This window comes from Vespa crabro, chromosome 25 (assembly GCF_910589235.1).
Source record: "Vespa crabro chromosome 25, iyVesCrab1.2, whole genome shotgun sequence".
Taxonomy (NCBI): domain Eukaryota; kingdom Metazoa; phylum Arthropoda; class Insecta; order Hymenoptera; family Vespidae; genus Vespa; species Vespa crabro.
The window spans coordinates 3,560,594-3,581,535 of record NC_060979.1 but is presented as its reverse complement, the minus strand read 5'-3'; the positions used below and the strand labels follow the sequence as shown (position 1 = coordinate 3,581,535).

At 41.1% G+C, this 20,942-nt stretch overlaps 2 protein-coding genes across 5 annotated transcripts in view; one reads left to right on the top strand and one right to left on the bottom strand.

Moving 5' to 3' along the window:
• Positions 1-77: 77 nt before the first annotated feature.
• On the top strand, positions 78-3,415 carry LOC124432546 (uncharacterized protein C16orf52 homolog A). Of its 3 annotated transcripts, none has more exons than XM_046981617.1 (4): positions 78-879; positions 999-1,127; positions 1,259-1,471; positions 1,686-3,415. In XM_046981617.1, exons 2-4 carry the CDS (start codon positions 1,025-1,027, stop codon positions 1,871-1,873), a joined length of 504 nt encoding a protein of 167 aa, XP_046837573.1. In that variant the 5' UTR covers positions 78-879; positions 999-1,024; the 3' UTR covers positions 1,874-3,415. The 3 variants fall into 3 exon arrangements, with proteins under 3 accessions (XP_046837573.1, XP_046837574.1, XP_046837572.1); XM_046981616.1 differs by having other exon boundaries at positions 456-879; positions 962-1,127; XM_046981618.1 differs by lacking the exon at positions 999-1,127 and having other exon boundaries at positions 455-879.
• Positions 3,416-4,247: 832 nt separating this feature from the next.
• The window catches only part of LOC124432542 (ubiquitin carboxyl-terminal hydrolase 10), a 39,597-nt gene continuing 22,902 nt past the window's right edge, over positions 4,248-20,942 (bottom strand). Inside the window, exons 1-9 of one of the 2 annotated variants that reach the window (XM_046981589.1) lie at positions 8,599-8,920; positions 7,785-7,971; positions 6,165-7,694; positions 5,865-6,069; positions 5,531-5,780; positions 5,363-5,449; positions 5,127-5,291; positions 4,754-4,982; positions 4,248-4,669 (exon numbers count right to left, since the gene is read on the bottom strand). In XM_046981589.1, the coding sequence (XP_046837545.1) occupies positions 4,383-4,669; positions 4,754-4,982; positions 5,127-5,291; positions 5,363-5,449; positions 5,531-5,780; positions 5,865-6,069; positions 6,165-7,694; positions 7,785-7,971; positions 8,599-8,616 (2,958 nt within the window). In that variant the 5' untranslated portion in view covers positions 8,617-8,920 and the 3' untranslated portion in view covers positions 4,248-4,382. Of the gene's footprint in view, positions 4,670-4,753; positions 4,983-5,126; positions 5,292-5,362; positions 5,450-5,530; positions 5,781-5,864; positions 6,070-6,164; positions 7,695-7,784; positions 7,972-8,598; positions 8,921-20,942 lie in introns of those variants that run through there. The other variant, XM_046981590.1, reaches the window with a different exon arrangement.

Genomic DNA, 20,942 nt, shown 5'->3' with positions numbered 1-20,942 from the left:
TTGTATCGTTTAGACACGCGCCATGATTTTCGAGGAAAAAAGTGATAATACCTTTTCATCGTGGTTTCATTCGTCCCTCCATTCGAAAGATTTCACTTTCTTAAACTAGTTTTTCGCCTGTCCATGAAATGGCTCGTACCACGGAATTTTATTGCATCGAGGATGTTAAATAGAAGAGAATTATACGATTCATTGAGCCGATCAACAACATCGGGATCGTACTTTCGATACTGAATTATCTTCCGCCACATCGAGCTCTCCTTTTCTTTCGATACGAAATTCTTTCCTTATCTAGTTCTCTGAATTAATAACGTGTTTTTATAATACGGCCATGTTATTTTGTATTTATATTTTTCACTTAGATTCTTCCCTCGTGTCTCCCTGAGATAGTTATAAAAAATGATTAATTTGATCCAAGATTTTTTACTTTCTATCATAAATATCACGCAGGCAATCGTAAAATGTTGATGAATATATGAATAAATTAAATAATGCTCTAATTATTTGAAAACTGTAAGAGATCGATCAATCTATAAAGAACGATTTTTGACTTGAAGATTGAACGAGATTAATCGTAATAAATCAAGGTAACGGCAGATGGCGCGAGAGGCTTATACCAAGGTTCGTCGATAAAGTAAAATTCTAATATGTCTGACCGTGTTCCTACGTTTTCAAAATATCCCCGCCCGCCTGTCACCAGTGCATCGCAGATATTGCATTTTGTTGTTATTTTGCATAGTACAAATGTGCTCTGAAAAGGACGAGAAAGGAAGCATATGGCAATAATGTATATCGATTTTAGTAAAATGTCAAAAAAACTTAAAACTGTTAATATCATGAGATAAATTTCTTATATAACATATCGAATGATAATTTGAGGTTAGTAAAATTCCTTAGAAACTCGACTCGTTAGATAATTAATAATACAATGATCGTATTTCTTTTCATCAAATATGCAAAGCTTTTTTAATGATTGTATGTCGTCGCATATTAACCAGAAGATCAATTGTTTTTTAAATTAATAATGGATAAACTAACCATCATTTCGGGAGCTCTATTTTTGGCAGCCGATATGTTTGCAATCGTTAGTCTGGGAATGCCTGACTGGATTATAACCGACGTTGGCGGTAAATATATATATATATATATATATATATGTGTGTGTGTGTGTGTGTGCAACAATTGCAACGATTTAATAGTGAATACGTTTGATTGAGATATATATATATAGCTCAATTCCTTTATGGAATCGTTGTAGGAGATACACGATTAGGCCTTATGCTGTCTTGTATGACTTTATACAACAGACCGCAAGTTTGTTATACGCCCGACTTGGAGCCAGAATGGTTACTGGCCCTTGTATTTATATTAGTCGGATGTATTTTAATAACGACAACTGTAATATTGCTGATCAGTTCGCATTGGGATCGCAATGTAATTCCTTACGCTCGATGGGTCGGATTTACGGCGAGTGAGTAGTTTTAAATAAATAAAACGTATAAACGATAGGGACGATCATATATATCCCCCTTATCAGGAATAATCTGGACAAGTCCCTTGTCCATTCGTCTGGAATGAATGATTTTTTATCAGATATTTACTAATAATTTATTTGAAATCCTTTCAAAGTGCATATAATAGGTATTATTACATCATAAAATAATGTTACGCTAATAATATTTCAGTGGTACTATTTTGCTTAGCGGCAGTTCTATTTCCAATGGGTTTTTACATTGACGAAATTGGTGGACAACCATACCAATTACCAAATTCGCATCAAGTTGGGATCTCTTATATTCTCTTTGTTCTGGCACTATGGATCACAGTTATTTCTGAACTTTTTGCAGGAAAAGTATGTTTACCACATTTTTAGCGTTACTCCGTGATATTTTATGATTATGGCCTTCGTATTATTCTCTTTTTAATGTTCAGTATCATGTATCTTGTAAGGGATTACATTTCAAAGTTCGGCAGGATTTTATTTCTTTAAATATCTTAAAGAAATAACATCTTTGTTAACTCATTATCATAACCTATTAATTTGCTTTACTTGCGAATAACGATTAGTAAGCAGAAATAATAGTAATGTAAAAAGTAAGTAAGTAAGTAAGTAAGTAAATAAGTAAGTGAGTAAAAGTAAGTTAAAAAATATCCAAGTTACGCTAAAGGATTATTTGTCAAGTCCATTGTGTATTGTCCAAATCATTAGAGTGACCTGTGCTTATAACAATTTGAAAATAGCTGTCCAATGCTGATTGATATTGAATTCAAAACAGAGGTCCACTTTTAACTTTCAAATAGTTGCTACTCGTTAAACAGAATCTTCCATTTTCTATAGAAATATATGACGAAGTAAAATATTCCTATATTTTGCATATATTGTATCTTAATACACATGTGACAGCTTATAGATAATGTATGTACATAGATTTATTTTTTTTCCTTTTTTTTTCCTTTTTTTTTAATTTTTCTTTTTTTATAAACTCTAAATATTTATTTACAATTTATAATAGATATATACTAAGATGAAAAGAAATATATTGTATTTTACTGCTTAAGTTACATACACTTGCAAAATTTCACTTATATCAAGATTTTATCTACATTATAAACATTTTACTTTATAGATAATGTATGTATGTATGTATGTATGTATGTATGTATGTAAATATGATATTTTATAATTAGATTTTCTAGTTTTACCACTTTGCATAGCTATAATATTCTTATTTGTATGTTACTCAAATTTCTTGTATTTCTACAAGAGATAAAAGTTTACACTATATTGTACACAGGTTTTCATAAAAGTTTGTGTGTGTGGGTGTATATATATATATATATATATATACATATATATATATATATGTGCGTGTGTGTGGGTGTATGTACGTTTTTATATATATATATCTTTTTTGCTAATTTGTTTGTTTGATAATATTACCATCGTTAACAAACATAGATTTGCAGACTTTTGTCGGTGCAAAAATGTAAAATATGTCAGTAAATATAAATGATATAATAGATGTGATCTCGGTTTGAAAGAAATTTTTCAACGATATGATTAATTTACAATATTATGGTAGATATATCTCATAATGGAGTATGTCAGTATGATACTACCGCCATACAATAGTACAATATTAGTACAATATTACCGCATAATAATCCTTACTTCAATAATGACTAAATTGTTAAATTCGATATATAAATTGACAAAAAATATTTCTTTGTTGAGAAAAATGTAAAAATGCAAATACTACAACTTTACCGTTCAAGAAAGAGTTCATTAAAATAATGATTCTTGAATAACAGACTGGTCTTATTACAAATGTGTAAAAGTGACGTATTTATATGCAAAAATGACACATTTATGGACATTTGTTTCTAACGAAATACATGAGCTTATTAACATTAATGGGATCGATGAATGTTACATTAATTTTTTTTTTTTTTCTTTTTTTTCCCTTTTCTTTTTTTCTCTCTCTCTCTCATTATGACAGGCAGTCGGTGCCAAAGATTTTAAGGCAAAATTGGAAAATATGTTCACGCTTGCCTGATAAAAAAATGTATTTCTTACTTATCGTAATGTTTAGTCTTATCTTCCTAAGAAACCTTAAGAAATCTTAAACACGAGTAACGAATATCAAAAGTTGGACAGTAAATTGGAAATTCAGGAGACTTAGAGAAATTATTTGTACATAACTAATTAACGTGCATATACGTAATACGTAAAACAAAACTTATATATAATAAGCCTTTTAATAAAGAGATGACCAGAATGATTGAAAATGTGAGATATTTGACGTTATGTTAATATTTTAAAAAACATAATCTAACTGAAGAAAGATATCTGTGCTTCTTAAACGAGTAAACGTCATAAAAAAAGCAATTAAATCGTAATTTCGTTCCATGGGAAGTAATAGAGGGAGGGAGGGAGGGAGAAGGAAACGTAACGTGATCATAAAAATTCACGTTACAAATTACTCTTCCGTGTAAACGCGCGCTGACATAATACGATATACGATATCTTAGAAGAAACATATATACAAGAAACTTACATCTAATGTTTTCTTTTATAAACTATAAGCATCTAATACCCAACGCCAATAAAATGTGCTAATATGAACACTTGGTTTTACCTTAGCTACTTTCAAGTTATGTATCAAGAAAAAACTACGCGTAAAACTAGTAACAGTTTTTAGTATAAATATTTGATGAGTGTGTAGTAAGATAAAAGGAAATAGTAATTCAATTTTACCATACTTTATAACAAACGTTCTGCTTACTCGGATATAAATATCAACAATAAACGTGAAATCGTAAAAAGTGATACACACTATATTTGTTTAGGACTTTTATCTATACAAATGGATAGTGATATTTCAACGGGTTCTACCTGCGTTTGATTGATTATTCCCGATGGTATCGCATCTTCTATAATATAGTAAATAGGGTACGCTAGGAGGAGCTGGATTTAATACGTCATTCTCTGAAATACCTTGTAACGAATTGTCATCGTATCTTACCCAACCTCCGTAGCCTACGTGAAAGGCATCGGTAACGTAATGGCCTTTTGTTGTTTCTTTCCCAACGTGGTAAGTAACAGCAAATAATTTGTACTGTTTTTGTTTGGAATTCAATTTTTTCCATATATTTGGTGACAAAAATTCTGAAATGTACAAACGATAGATTTAACGATTTTAACGTACGTATTATATAATATTTATTATTTAATAAGGGTCGATAAACTTACTGGCATCCACTTTTAAATCTATGGGGAATTCGACCTTCTTAAATATCTTTGAACATCCATTAAGCTTGTAATCGAACCACTTTAAATGTAATATAAGGATAACCGGTAATTCTTCCAAAGTTACTTGCTTCCAAGCTTCTATTTGTTGCTTCGTTTTACTACAAGTCATCCCTTCCAATTGATCTTTTCCCACCAATATTTCGAGCGCCCTTGTCACAGTCTCCGCCTTCTAATATAACAATATAACAATATAACAATATAACAATATAACAATATAATAATATAATAATATATATATGTGTGTGTGTAGATAAAGTAAATGTTGTTTGACAGAGGAAAAGTATAGGTAGTCAGCAATAGATAACTATTTTACTTCGATATCCAATTGCAACGTGAAGAAAGGCTGCACATTGTCGGTCGGCTGTTCTCCCATCCGAGACACTCTAGACCTTAATTGGCCGCGAAAAATATCAGACAAGGGTGTTCGACCAAATTCGGTACATCGTGTGATGGATCCCTTGTTCTTTGGTCCCATTACCTGGAATAATGCGTCCGCGTATTATATAAAATATTTTTGATTTAATGAGAATCTAAAAAATGATTTCTCACTTTCCACTCTTCCTCCGCATGATTGTAATTAATGTTAGTCTCCGCTGCAGCAGCTGGGTTTGGTTCATTATTTACTAATTTAATAAGCTGAAACGAACGGTGTTCCACGTTAAAGCAATAATTGCTGTCGCAACACACGCGCACAGAAGCGATTGTAGCGATGCATACCTCCAACATTTCATCGTTGATACCATTTAGAAGGCACGAGAGAAATTCTTCCGCATCTTCCTGTCGGCCTTCTACGGAAAATACTCCGGCAGCGGAAGTATTTTTCAGCATAGTGTACACGTAAGATGGTTCAAATGCCATACCACTTTGTATATCTACAATAGAATTGTCCCCTCTTTTGTGTACCCTATCTTTTCTAGCTGATCTTGCGCTGTCCGACAGAGGCGTAAATTCGTGAACAAATTTTATCCTAGAAAATGATGACATAGTCAGTGTAAAAAATGTAGAAATTTGTGATAGAAATTTGAATGGGAAAGTCATTTTATATACGTACATGTTATCTATGAGGGGGGTGGATGAATATTTGCAATTGCCTTTGGAATGGGTCGTTGGCAAGGCCATAAGAAGATTGTAAAAGGGTGGACACGCTAGTAAAGCTTGTAATATGCTATTGATGTAACAATAATTGTTACGATTCGTTAAGCCACGCGGTAACAAGCTTACCGTTTGCTTGTCCATCTGATAGTTTAATAAGAATTCTGTCAGAAAGGAAAGAAAAGAAAGGGAGAGAAAAATAAGTGCAATCCAATTGGAAGAATATACGGCATATTAATTGTGATTAAACACTACTTACCGCCCATTCTAAAAACAGTAGGATCGTCGTATTTGTTTAGGATCGTCAATTCTGTTTGGTGTTTCGTAGAATCGCTCGACATATTGTGCGCACTAGAAGAAAGAGTTTCGTTTTCGAGCGATGGACCTGCAATACGTTGTTGTTCCCTTTGTACGATCGTTTGCTGCAATGGCAACGTTTTCGTCGTTGCGCCGCTCTGTTGTTCGTTAACCGGCGTAACTGGTAATGGATTAATTCGTGCCATTGGCTTGTAACCCGAACTATTATTACTTTGTAATTCTGAACTGCCTTTCTTTAAAACATTCGCCCAAGACATATTCGGCGTAATAGAAGCCAAGGAGGAACTTCCAACGGTAGAGACAACAGCAGGTATTACAGTATTATTAGGTTTTACAAGAGGCTCATCAGTTAGAGAGGCTCCTTTCGATGGGTCATTTTCTTCAATTTGTACTTCACTTTCACCCGACTTCGACGTAGACGTCGACAATGTCTTAACAACGGTTGTCTTAATACTAGAAACAGTTTCATTTTTATATTCCTTCTCGCTTTCGCCATTTTGCTTAACCTCGATGCTGCTATTAATATTTACACATGGCAGATCACTTTTCTCCGTACCGTTGCAAGCTTCGTTGACGGTCGAAACGATATTGTGTTCTATTTTGACATTAACCGGCGACACTTTGGCGTTGTTATTCGCGCTCTTTTTAACGGCAGTAGTACCACCACCCTCGTCGTCGTCATTATCGATGCGAGACTCTCGATTACTGTTATTTACAATAACTGTCGTCACGATGTTCGTCTGAGGGGAATTACTATCTTCCTCGTTTGACAATTGATGATAAGAAGACGATGGCTTCACAGTCGAATATACATTTTGTGGACGTTTATCTTGGGTTTTGGCAGCGCTCGTCGTTGTTGCTTTCAGGCACTCTTGACTTTGCTGCGTAATAACCGATTGCGATTGTCTCCCATATCTGATGTTATTGGACGAGTGATGATGCGATTGATAAGTAGGATGAGCATGTGGGTGCGTATTCGTATGTGGATGCATGGTTGGGGAGGAATATATGGGAGGATAAAAAATTGGTCCGGCAACTTGATGCTGTTGCGGGGATACGGCGTGATCGGACAAAAAGTACATAACGGGTATCGGCGGATGAAATTGACTCTGTTCCCCGATATATCCCGAATGGATTTCAGTAGTCTGATTGATACCTCGGCTAAAATTGTCTCTTCTTATACCTCTGCCTCGGCTACGTCGTCCGTTTTCTCTCCCGTACGAAACGTCATGAATTTCATTTCCCGTATTTGGAAATATTGGATGAGAATAGGCTAATCCTGGTATATACGATTGTATATGGGCGTCGGTAGGAACGTTATACATGGGTTGCCAATCGCTGCACATAGTTGTTATTATTTGTTGGTTATAGGGATGATGCGTTTGTGGTATTGCCGACATGACCATCGAGGAGGCGGCAACGTTTGTAGGATTAGCGCACTTTAAGAAACCTTCTTCCTCGGTTCCTCCTGCTGCACAGGACAATAATAAATGTTTTTAGATGAGGAGAAGGGAGAGTTTACAGGGCTATTCTTAAATATACTTTTCTTAAATGTATTTACCGTTTTGATACCAATGATTTTGTAATTCCGACATTTCTGTTACAGTCGAATTTCCCTCGTGATTATTCTCCAGAGTATCCCATGGTAGCTTTAATGCGTCCGTAACATTACTAGATTTTAAAATTGCCATCAACTGATTTTTATCGCTATCACCCAAATCGTGTAGATCCAAAAATTGAAAGTCAAGCTGAAAAGAAAATAATTCTTGAAAAATATCCTACGCATTCCTCCATAAATTCGTACATGCAGATGGAGGGGGGACATACAAAACCTTAATATAATACTTTTAATACTCTGATATATATATATATATATATATATATGTGTATATGTATATGTATATGTATATGTATAGAGAGATTGTACGATTATCCAATCGCAGATATTATGTCTGAACGATTAATCAAACGCTCTTTTTTCTTTTTTTCTTTTTTCCGTCACAGAAAGAACGTGCTTCTCTATGAATGCGAAAGAATGTTTATTCGTTGATGTATGCATGCACGCATGCATGCATGCATGTATCTATATGCATCTATCTATCGTCGATGACTATTTGTATCGAATCTACGTTGGTTTTGCAAGGAAGATTCATCGAAACGATCGTACGACAAATATTATTTCTATGAGAAAAGAAAAGAATTGATAGTAGACCGAATGATAGTAGTCATTTTTCATACGAAAATAAAAAAATTCTTGAATTCTAACCTTATAGGCGGTGGTGTGCGAGCATATTCGAGAGATCGAAATAATATCTGATAATATTCAAAGTTGTTGAAGGAATATAATGAGATTAGTCAATCAATTATAAACGTACCTCTTTCCGGACATCCATGCTTATGTCTATATTCGATACAAAACATTAAAAACCGAGTGAACAAAAAGACATGAGTCTCTCCGGTGAGATTTCTATCGGCAGGAAAGAGTAAATATCGGTGTTATCGTATGTTTTCGATCAACGTAAAAGTAATATTACAAACGTATTGATTATAAAAATGCAATGTTCGAATGATTCGTCAGGCAATAAAACGGACAATCAACAATTACACAACGCGAAGGTTCATATTTCGGCAGTTGTATGGATGAAATAGGCCAAGCACATTGTATCTGCGACTTTAACATATCTCAGGTTGGTATCACTGATCGCTTCTATATATTTTACTTCTCGATAGGAACATTTCTTGACTTTAAACAGTGCACAAAGTCACTGGATCGTTCCAGTAACTTTGGTCGAACGGTCGAGGGGGCAACACGCTCGTACTCAGTGGTATTTTACTCGATTGGACAAACGTATGTGGACAAACGAATGTGGACAAACGATGGTGGACGAGAGAAAAGCAATCGGACGAAGAAACAATCGTTGTCCAATCCGCGGACAAAAGAGGTATATATTGATTTTTCAAGTAAGATACGTCGATTAACCGTTCTTGTCGATCGACCCTACTTTATAGATCTTTAAAACTTCTCCTTTCATATATCTCTTATATATCCATTATTCATATCATTTCAATCTTTTATTTTTATATCATGAGCATGGTAAAAAGAAAATTCCCTTAGGCGATGATATCCCGGTATATGATCGAAAGGGTATAACCCTTAGGATATAACCCTTAACGGTAAAGAACTTTAACGAGGTTCAGCGCCATCTAACGGGACGCCGTTCGAACTAACTGGCGCGACTCCTACGATAGGCAACATTCGTGCGAGCGTGTATAGAGTGAAAAGGTCAGAGAGAATTATTTATTTCTGTAGACAATGTCAAGTTCAGATCTCGATATAATAATAATAATAATAATAATAATAATAACAATAATAATAATAATAATAATAATAATAATAAGGAGGTATTCGTCGATGCATGTGCGTTCGTCTCTTGATTTCATTTAATACTCTATCAAAATTTCTCTCAGCATATTAAATACTTTATAGCGAGCCATGGAAGAAAGCGCGTGGAGTCGCGCGAACCGACGTGAATCTTTCAAGTTGCGTACATCTTGCGATCGAAAGAGGAATAATGTCTGTGACACCTAACTTTCCACACCTTTTTCGCACTTTTCTATAAGTAGCGTATCGCTCGAGGAGAGGAGAAAGGAAAAAGTACGTTTACTGAAGGTAAAAGAGAGCCGGAGGGTGGCAAAGTTCCCTTAAATAATATAAAATTCAGACCAAGTTGATAAGCCGGGACCGCGTTGAAAACTTTTCACTTGGCGCCTTTCATTTCTTATTATAATGAATGCATATCGGCTTATCTGAGAAACTGGAAACGAAGACCCGTAAGAACCCTTTTTCGGTCTTTGCAACTTGCAGTCTTCGGGATTTAAGTGGGCGCCAGGCACGCGCGCGCGCCCCTTTCTCCTATCCTTTTTCTCTATCTTAGGAACCAAAATTGGACTTATCTTTTAAAGTCCGCCACAGTTATCATAAATCGACTCGATTTCTCGAGACCGTAAGGATCGTATTATCGTTTCTCTACGTCTATCTTTTATGTACGCGTCAGCTGGTTAGACCGCTGGCCGGATGAGTTTAATTCGAAACGTCACTGGCAGCAGATTGGCTTTGCCGAAACACGTGTCGCCCACGCAAGGGCGTTTATTTAACTACTAGTTGGAGTACGCTAAATCTGGGATACATTTCTCGTTTTCATTGACATCCGTTTACTTACTTACGTACCTACGTAACAAAACGGATTTAACGTCGATATAATAGAAACTCGGAGAGTATCCTTCGGTACGAAGAATTATGCGAAAAGTTCTTGTTCAACGCGGGACGCAAAGCACTTTCATTAACGCGATGGAGGAAATAAAAGGCGAGGAGACAAATGGCCTACCTACCGTTAAATCATCGCGAAAAAGTTAGTAATTTAATAAGCAATTTCATGTAAATTTCGGCAGGGTGCGGGGAGGGGTGCGCACTGGTCGTTAACGTTAACGGCACCGCGAACGTTGTTCTTCCAACATTAGGAACGTTCTCCTTGGCAGCAAAGTCCTTAGTTACGAACAAGAGGAAAGAACGAGGATGTTATATCGAACGTTATCGAAAGTTTCATTTATTACGTCGGCAAGGAGAGATCGAGTCAGGATCGTCTTCGGTTACACGTATGGAATATCTTAAAGCGTGTAAGCCGGAGTCGTGAGATCGGAGTTATAAGATCTTCTTCTAAGAAAAGAAAGGAAGGGGATACTTTAAAAGAATTTTCGAGACTCGCGAGAGTTCGTTTCCTCGGAAGAGTGGCATTTATTCGGCATTTATTCGCCATTTATTCGCCATTTATTCGGCATTTATACGGCATTTATACGGCATTTATTCGGCTCACGAATCCCGGCGGTGCTTTCAAAAGCTCAGAAAGCGTTAGTCGGTATCTCGCGGTAAGTAGTCGACGACGTCGTACGCGTCTGGTGCGTTTGTGTGAGAGTTTAGCGCAGGAACGAGAGAAAAGCGCGTTGTCCTCCGCCATATAATATGCGGAGGACAACGCGCGTTGCTACTTTTTGCGCAATCTCCAAAGCAATATATCGATGTTTAGCAACCAATAAACGGATCCCTCAAAGAGAGGGCTTTTATCGTAAAGCGCGCCGGTGCTCCCGTTCCTTCCTTTCTCGTGCAGAGGGCCGGGGTTGGGGAGGGAGGGGGGGGGGGACGTACGGATAGAGACATATGTGCAGGCGCGCGCGCGTGTGTGTGTGTGTGTGTACAGTAGGCGCACAGTCACGCCGCGCGCGACAAGCAAAGCACGCCGCTTTTATAGCACAAAGTAAACGCATTTATTCGGCCGTTTTGCCCGCGATCGCGATCCAGTACACCAATCTGGGAGACCATTTAACGCCACTTTTATGATAATCTTATCAATACCTCGAGCCGGTTTTCTTATCCCTTTTCTCCCTATCGTTTTCTTTCTTTCCCCTGTTTATGTCGTCTTATTTACAAGTTCAACTTAGGCTCAACTTCTTACCAAGGCCATCCAACTTATTGCTACTCGTTGAGCGATCGTGGAAACGCAACGAATTTATTACCCTTCTCCTTGGCGTCCAAGTCTATACCGTCGACACTATGTCGACGAGGACCGGAGGAGGGGAGTTGGAGGGGTAGGACGGTGGCTGGGGAAAAAAAGAAAAGAAGGAAGGTGAGATGGCGATCTTAAAGGATCTCTCCTTAACATCGTCTCGCGTCTAACGCGTCAGCGGCAGTTCCGTCATAAATTCTTCTTTCGAGTGGAGAAAAGTGGAAAGTCCCTCCGCGTATCGGGATTCGCTTCGGAGATAACTCTTCGGCAGAAGAGAGAGAGAGAGAGAGAGAGAGAGAGAGAGAGAGAGACGTCGGAAGATTAACGTCTGAAAGAAGAGAGAATACTTGTCTCGTTCTTCAGAAAGTCGAGAAGAAAACGGAGAAAACGGCAAAGTACTATGTAGATACGCGTGGCATTGTGCGCCTTCTTCCTGACTGGACGAGAAACGCTAGGAGGAAGAAAAGGGAGGAGGGAAAGAAAAGAAAAGAGAGAAAAAGAAGAAAAGCAAGGAGAGGGACAGTCGTCTTGGAATAGGACTGACCAGTAGTGGCCAAGCGGGGACGACGGTTTGATGTATGTTCCCACACTTGTACGGAGGGATACACGTACGTGCACAGAGGGAAAGTCGGAGGAAGCGTTCGCCGTTCGAGAGAAGAGAATATCTCTCGCTCACACCCAGGATTTCGGGGGCAGATTCCTTGAAAAGCGGAGACCAGTACGCCATTGGCCCTCCGTGAAAAGCTCCTCGGGGCTCGGCCAATCGTCGGCCGAGTTGATAACGGCGGCGGTTCTTCTCTTCGTTCCGCCCCCTCAAGACGCTGCGAGACTACGCGTTGGCTATGTTGACGAGGAAACTCCTTCGTTCGGCATTATATCAAGGCTAGACTATATCGTCCGTTCTATATCGTCCGCTCTATATATCGGGCCTCTCTCTCTCTCCTACTCTCGCATAGCCCTTGCGACCATCTTCTTCTCTACTCCCTACTACTACTTCTCTGTCTCGCGGAATTTGAAAGAGCGCTGCTGTTGCTGCCGCTGATGCTGCCGCCCCTGATGATGCTGCTGCTGCTGCTGCTGCTGCTGCTGGTGGTGGTGCTGCTGCTGCCTCGACTCCCTCTTCTTCATCCCTTCTTTACTCGTCCTTTGCCTTCATTTTTCTTCCTTGGTAATGTCAGTCAGCTATCAAAGAAAAGCTCCGCTTCTTGTTTTTTCTTTTTTTTTCTTCTACTTTTTGCTCCAGGAAGCGAGAAGTAAATTCGGATGAAAAAGAAGTAAAAGAAAAAAGAAAATGAGGAGGATTTTATCGGTCGATCGCAGGTGCCGAGCAACGTCTTTCTCTCCTGCAGGCTGTTCCGGGCGTAAAGTCGAGTAAGGTGGTTTGTGTCTTCGGCACGAAGCGTGTAAGCTACGCCGTAAGTGGCATAATAGGCCGCGTTCTGGCCTGACAAGATAAAGGGTGCCGATAAGCTACTTCCCTCCTCTTTCTCTTTTACGCCTCCTTACCTTCTCTCTCTCTCTCTCTCTCTCTCTCTCAGGTTAGTTCGGTCGGAGGGTTCGTTCGAAAGGAAGGGGATGCGTGACCGTGGTACTCCGCGTGACGCGTGTAATAACCGTAGCCGCGCGGCTCTTTGCACGCACCCCCTTAGAGAGTATTCTTAGCGTACACTTGCTTCGCGATGCACGCGGCCCCACTTGCACGGCAGGTGCTCGCTCGCTCGAAGCAGTAGATTTTGAAAAATCCAGAAAAATGTTGCGACGATATATCCGACGAGAGAAGAAAAAAAAAAAAAAAAGACAAAGGAAGAAAGACAGATTAGTTTTTTTCGTTTCGTCCGTCTTTTTCGTCTCTCCAGGCGATATTTTACGAGACTGCAAACAGGTTACAAGCGCAATATCAGCATGAAACTACATAATTAATTGGACATCGATCCGGAACGATTCTCTCTCTCTCTCCCTCTCTCTCGTTGAGAATAGGTTCGCTCCGTCGATTCCGTCGATCGATCAATCGTTGAACAATATTCCAATGGAGAAACGCACTCCTGTTTCGCGTCCTTTCCACGGTTCGCTCGTCGTGCGTTTAGAATCGAATGCCGCAGGACAAAAGTCATTAACGCGTCATTTCATATTCCGGAAGGGACCGTCCGTCTGTTGGCTCGTTTGTCCGCTTGCGTTTTCCGCCTATAGTTTGATTCCGCGTACGTTCGAGTCCATCGATTTCGCTTCGCTTCGCGTCCCGAGACTTCGCGTCGAAATATCAAAGCTCGATCTCTCTCCCTCCCTCGAGTTTTTATTGCCTCTCCGATCGAGTACGGGAGGAATTAAAAGGACGAGCCCTTCGTACACAGGTACTCGAACATTTATCAGCGTCGAAGGCAGGAAGGTCGATCTCGAAAGACAAGCCCGATTGAGTTACGTTGATTTTATTCCGCTTTTATTCCAGCCCGTTCACGATCGAGAGGTTCGTCGATCGAAGACGAAATCGAGGGAATTTTCTTTCCATCGAGGCGTATCCTATACTGCCTGCCTTCGCTTTCGGAAAAGAGCGTAGTTGAATAGTTGAGAGACGAGTGATTTGTGTTAAAAGTAACAGACATTAGTATTGAATTCCTAAATTCTTCTTCGAATTACTACTCGAAATGGAATCTTTTTTGATAATAAACACTGCCGGGAAAATAAACCCTAGAGATATTTACGCGGACGGTTTTGTCGTCTCTCTTTGGCTAGGATTAACGTCAACGGCGCTTTTTAAGCAGCCAATTTCCTAATTCGGTTTCCCCGCGGAGATCCCTGATTTATCGCCAGTTTTGCCAGTTATTTCGCGCCGGCACTGATTTACGAGCAATCCCCGGTAGTTCTATTTTTCCTTTTTTCTCGAACGATCGGCTTTATTTTTCTCCTTTTTCTCGTATTTCTCGTAACGTTATTAAATGTCGTTAGGAAAAATGCACTTTTCGAAAGGTATTTTTCGGCCCGGATGGAACAGCGTATTTTTGCTCCAATACGGTAAAATAATGTTCGTCCTCGTACGAGTAGGACGAAACTGTTGTTTCTCTACTTAGAAAAACACGAGGTACGTTAACGGGGGTTGGTTGGCGATGCGCCGTTTCACGGTGGACCGATCACCGCGTGAAAACAAGACCGGTTTGTTTTTGCAAGTGGGGAAACTCGATGGAGAGATGGAGCCTTGTAAAATCGTCGGCATATATCTCGTTGGTGTGTTTAGCGTAAAGTCATCTTTGAAAACGAAAAAAGTGCTTTTCCTCGTCGCAGCGCTCTCAGAGAAAAGAGAATCATTTTCTGGGAGAAGGACGAACGGACGAAAGAACAAATTTCACGCTCTTTCGAATAGAATAGCCAAAGGAATAGAGGCGTACGCGCCATAGAATTGCGCCATACAATTTACTCTATATTTACCGATAGGTTTGCGCGCACGCATTTTTTATGAACGCTGTGGGAAACGCTTTTACGCCGTCTCGGCCGTGCGCCAATTAGAAAATCTAATTATGGTTATTATAAAAATTATGTTTCCGCGCTACGTTTCGTTCCGCTACCGAACTTTTCCGATTTCTTTTCTTCGGGAAAAGAAGGTCGTAGATTTAATCTTACTCAGTGCACAGCGTGAATTTGCAAAGAAGGAATTTGTAGAGAAAACGAACCAGTAGAAGGAAACGTTTGTGTATCTTTTATTTGCGCGACGAACGTGTCGACAAGACGAGGAGGGGGAGGAGCAAAGAGAAAAAATGGAAGCGAGAGAGAGAGAGAGAGAGAGAGAGAGCGCGCGGGAAAGCCACGAAAGGATCGTTTCGAGGTTAACGAGGAGGGTCGTGATTCCGGGGTGGCCCCGAATCGGGGGTGGGTCGCGAAAGAGCGAGGGTGTACTCGTAGAGGATAATGGCGGAGACGGAGAAAGCAACGGTAATGGCAGCCCCAGGGACAGCGTTCGGATTCGAAGGATCGTTCGAGCACGAGGGAACACTCGTTAGCACCTCCTAACTGTTCTTGGATCGGAAGCTCGACGACGTTTATGGATCCTGTTCTCCTCAAAGTCCAAGTGTCCTTCCCTTTTCTCCGCTCTTTCGCAAAATCATCCTGCACCCCTTCCTCCTAAATCCTTTTGCCGCTTTGCGAGCTTTTATTTCTCGAATTGCAACGAGTCTTATGTTTTCCTCTTTTTTCCTTTCTTTTCCTTTCTCGTAGTCGTGGTCGCCGATCGATTTTTTCCTTTTCTGACTCTCTAACGTTTTTACGCTTGACGCTGGCTGGCACTTACCAATCGTCGTTATCGCCATCGCCATTAGTTACCTCGCCTATTGTAACAATTTCATAGAGGTCCTTGCGGTTGTGTAAAATCCCGCAGCGGCCTTGCGTGTCGGAAGACGATAGTCGTCACAGTGACTGTTATATCAAACGGGGTCGAGATCGTGATAACGAGTGGAACATACGTAGGATACACGGTTTACGTACGTAACTTTTGTATTACGCAGTCCGCTTTCAACGTCGTAAGTAGTAAAGTTTTCTCTTTCTTCTTGCGTATTTCTTTTTATCAAATTCTTTTCTCCAATCCCAATTCTTCCTTCAATCGCGCAGTTTGGCACCTCCATCGTACGCAGGCAATCGTATCAATTCGTATCTGGTTGTAAGTATCTCTTTGTAACGTACATCCTTAGAATAATAAATATCTCTTTTAGAAGGAAAGATTGTAAAAAAAGGAATCAGGAAGATTGTAAAAAAATTGATCTCGAGCAAAGGAGAAATTTATTTGGGAGTATCGCAAAGGCTTCGGTAGAGCGTCCCTCGATCCTACGCCGGTGCGAGGAAGGTGGTACGTATGTAAAGGAAGCCCCAGTTCCAAGTAAGCCGGAACAGCGCGTTCGTGGCCGGGGCCAATCTCAGTCCCGGTTGGCCATTTGGCGTTTCCTCGGCCTAGCGTTCTATGCTCTCTCTCTGTGTGTGTGTGTGTGTGTGTGTGTGTGTGCGTATATACACAAATGGATATCTTTTATATAAGGAGGTGCGCCAGCGCGCACCTACGCCTTTCGCGTATGCTTGCGTAAAGGGTGAAGGGCGAAGGAGGGCCTCTAGCCCTGGCACTCCGAGGCTTCCTAAATGATTAATTACCGATCTCCATCGCGCGTACGGATCCCACGCGCGAGCTAAAGGTGGCCGTAAGGGGTGACTGGGCGGCTGTGTGCGCGGCCTTAAAGTAAGCTCATTACTAAAACGGATGTTCCGTGTTCCGCGTGCCACGGAACGGCATTCGGTTCCCTCCACAGAGTCGCTCTGCCACTTTGCCGCTTGCGGTCACGACGGGGCCGCGTCCTCCTCCCAGATCGCGAAAGACGATAACCCAACTTTGCACGCGGCCTAAACGAAACGTGCTGCTGATCGATTCTCGCAAACTATCGTCGCCGCAGTTTCACAGATCTTTCCTTCTCAAAGGCAGGATTGCGTTTGGAGAAAGAGACTAGGATTTGATGACTCACGGGATTGGAGCAACCCTAACGATACACCACCCCTCGTGGGCACGTCATAGGCGGGAATTCGATGGTCACGCTAGTCGATCGCTACTTTCCTCCTCCACCGGCTCTTCCTTCGCTTTCACGTACGAGAGGATGATTCTGAAAATCGGACCATCATCCTCTGCGTAATCCTTTTGTTGTTGGTTGCTCCGTACGCGAAAAATCAACTCTCAAATTTCTTAACGGGTATGAATAGAGACAACTTACGACGACGAGTAAGAGATCGGCCGAACGTTCGTTAGAAATTCCGCGCAATCATATTCGAGCAAATAATTCGTTAGGCCTTCCTTCCAGCGCCTTGTTCGTTAGTATAATTAAAATAAATTCAAATGACTTTCTTCTTCCCCGGCCACACCTCTCTTGTCTTTGAGCAGCTCCCTCATCCCCTCCGTTTGCTTCCTTAAATTCGCTGATTAGTGCAAAAATCCGCTTACAAATTAAGGCATAGCCGCTGCACCGAATTCCCCAGAGAGTTTTGCCTTGGAAGGAGTCGAAGAAAGAAAGTAGGAAGAGTACGAGATTCTGAGAAAGGAGGAGAGGACCTGGGGTGGGTGCTTTAATATCTTAAGTAAACCTGGCCTAGGGGGTACGGAGGAAAAAAAGTAAGTCTTGCCAGACGAAAGTCGTGAGAGAGAGAGAGAGAGAGAGAGAGAGAGAGAGAGAGAGAGAGAGAGAGAGAGATGAGGAGGAGAGTAGGCGAAAACACGAACGACGAATTAAAATACGGGGGACGAGGAAAAGGGAAAACGAATTGTGACTCTCGACGATCTTGCCAACGAGAAGACGGAGATTTTTTTCTCCTTCGAGGAAGAATCTTACCGAGCGCTCCTCCTAAAGTACATACATAGCTACAAGATTCGATACGTTTGATTCGAGGACACCCTTTATGGTCCGAGGATGCGCTCGGAGAAAAAGGATACTGATTTCGTAACGACGTCGGTGAGTAGGACGGGGAAGGAAGGGCCGGCCCTACGTACGGAACAAAAGAAGGAAGAGAGGAAAGAAAACGTGGTTTCCTTAATGAGAAGTACAGAATAAAGCTTTCTTCTTTGCGTCTTCTTTTGCTTCGAAACCCCGACCGCGAATCTTTTGGTGCAAGGGGAAGAGTCCAATCGGATTCGCGCTTGGCAGTATGGACTTTTCTTTTTTTCTTGTTTTTTTCTTTCTCCTTTTTTCTCTTTTTTTCTCGCTCCCTCCATCTTTTTCCTCTCTTTTTTCGTGGCGGGCAGCCGTCGCTGAAATGCTTCTTGTGTAAGTAAAAATCTAAAGTGACTACCGAGATCTAAGTTTTAATTAGTTTATCTTGGCCGCGTGGCCATTGAATATTTATGAGCTATCGCGGCCGCTGGCGCGCAGAGTGAACGACAGAGAGAAAAAGAGAGAGAGAGAGAGAGAGAGAGAGAGCAGAGGAAGGAAAAGACCCCTTGCCGAAGAGCCAAGACGGGGGAAGATTGAGAAGGAAGAGTCGAAGAATGAAATCGCAGTCGTGGAAGAAGGAACCGTTTGCGATTACTGTCATATCCTGGGAGAGGTTGCTCTTAGCGAATGTTTCCGATCACACTGACTTTTCGTGCACTTTTCTTTTAGAAAATTTATCTGGTCCAAGCAGATTCCTCTTCTTTCTGTTTTCCGCATAATAATTCGAAAGCAAAAACGACGACACTCGGAGGAGAAATATCGCGAGAGAGTACGAGGAAGAGAGTTGTCTGCTGTTCAGGATTATATGTATTCCAGCTCCTCGTTGAATCCGGAGAAAGTCGCAGGAAGGAGGAAGAATCTATAAGTCCATAAATCTGCGACGCGGAACATGGCGGTACGTGGGTATGGGGTAGAGTGAGGCGTACTCGCAGGGTGAGTTCGATCCCTGAGCATAAATTTATGAGGCTCCTCGTAAAAAACAGAAGCAGAATGTCGAGGAATTTTTATTTCCAACAGCTTCGCCGAAGACGATCTCGAATGTCTTTTCGATTATTACGATCGTCGTTGGATCCCTTTGACTCTTGATCTCAACGAGGCGAGAAAAATACCGTCGCGCGGCTCTTTCTCACGGTTTTATGTCAATTTATTATCATGAAAATGCGCTTTTACGTAAGAAATATTTAAGCGATTTCGATAGAACAATTCGACTGGACTTTCATCTATAAACTATATTTTCGAACGTCGTTGCACTTTTGTGCATATTCGAGAGAATTTTATCCAACGCTGCTGTTGATCGTGCTTAACGGGACACGTTGGGTTACACACAGTCTGTCGATTTATATTTACATTTTAATAACTCCTCTCCCACTGTGACGTTCGATCGAACGGCATTCGCACGTAATCGGACACTTCGCATGCGTTTCGCATTTTTTACTTTTCGCCTCCTTTTTCTTCGTTCGTAAAAACCGTACGTACCGCGTATAGACGTTCGTAGAGGCGTATCGTTTCCCGTTAGAAAAGAGGAAGGAGAGAGAGAGAGAGAGAGAGAGAGAGAGAGAGAGAGAGAGAGGAGAATACATTGTGCATCTCCCGTTCGAAAGTTCAGCCGTCAATTTGTCAGCGGAGTCGCTTTATTATTTTTTCCGCTATTCTTCGTCGTCGATCCGGTTCACCTCGGCGAGTCACCCCGAAGAAGCGGAACACATGGAGTCAGCCATGGAAGGGTACGGAGCGGGGGAGAAAGCATTTAAATTTAAAAGGGACCTAAGTTTGAAGTTTTAAGCAGACCAAAGAAAAAGTTACTCGTATCTCCCTGGGAGCAGCGTCGGCCCGTATTTGCATGAGAAAAGTGCTCTACGATTCTTTCGATTACACACTTGCCACGTCGTTTCTGAACTTAGCTCGCGCATTCTAGAGAAAACTCTTTTAGCGGAGCCCTTTTCGAACGATGAACTTTTCGGATAGATGCGACACCCCGCGATATACCTACCCATTCGGATACTCCTTTTAACCATAACGTTTACCATTTTTTCTCTCTTTTTTTGCTCCATCTCTTTCTCTCTTTTCATTTTTACATCCCTGCCGACCGATAGGGATAAATACTTTTGCTCTTGTAAAACGCAGGGCGAAGGGACAAACGCAGTGCGCGCATGTTTTTTCTCCCTTCTCCCCGATATACGCGCTTTTTTACCCTCGACCGTCTCTCGCTTCTCGCCGAACGTATACCGAGCCATGCTTCCCGATGAAGGTTGATATTGGCGGTTGATTATCAATTTTCTACCAATTTGGTTCCACTTGTAGCGGCGTCGGCTTTTGTCCCGCTAATCACCCCTTGGCTCCTGCTTTCACCCCCCGCCGGGTACGGGCGATCCGCTTTGCATATTATGCCACGATATATCTCCGGCATTGTACGCGACTTGCCAGCTCTCACCCTACCTCACGCTCTCACCCTTCTCTCGCACCTTCTCTCAGGGATTTTTTTTCGCACCGCTCGTGGGACGACTATTTCGGTTCGAAAGTTGACCTGTACCTGTAGGGATACTTTACCGGGACTTAGGAGAAGAAACTTTCAGAAAAATGTTTACTCTCTCTCTCTCTCTCTCTCGGTATTGTTTCGTCCGGTAACGCGGTCAGTATTGGTTGATATAGCGCGAGGATCCTCGTCGAGTCCAAGTACGTCGGTGTAGTTTTTCGCGAATTAACCGGAAGGCAAGCGAATGC

What these genes read in the sequence shown, in the direction of transcription:
- LOC124432546 (XM_046981617.1), top strand. Translation starts at nt 1,025, where the DNA reads ATGGATAAACTAACCATCATTTCGGGAGCTCTATTTTTGGCAGCCGAT. An exon ending in GATTATAACCGACGTTGGCG is followed by an intron (nt 1,128 to 1,258) that starts GTAAATATATAT and finishes GAATCGTTGTAG; the next exon opens with GAGATACACGATTAGGCCTT. An exon ending in ATGGGTCGGATTTACGGCGA is followed by an intron (nt 1,472 to 1,685) that starts GTGAGTAGTTTT and finishes ATAATATTTCAG; the next exon opens with TGGTACTATTTTGCTTAGCG.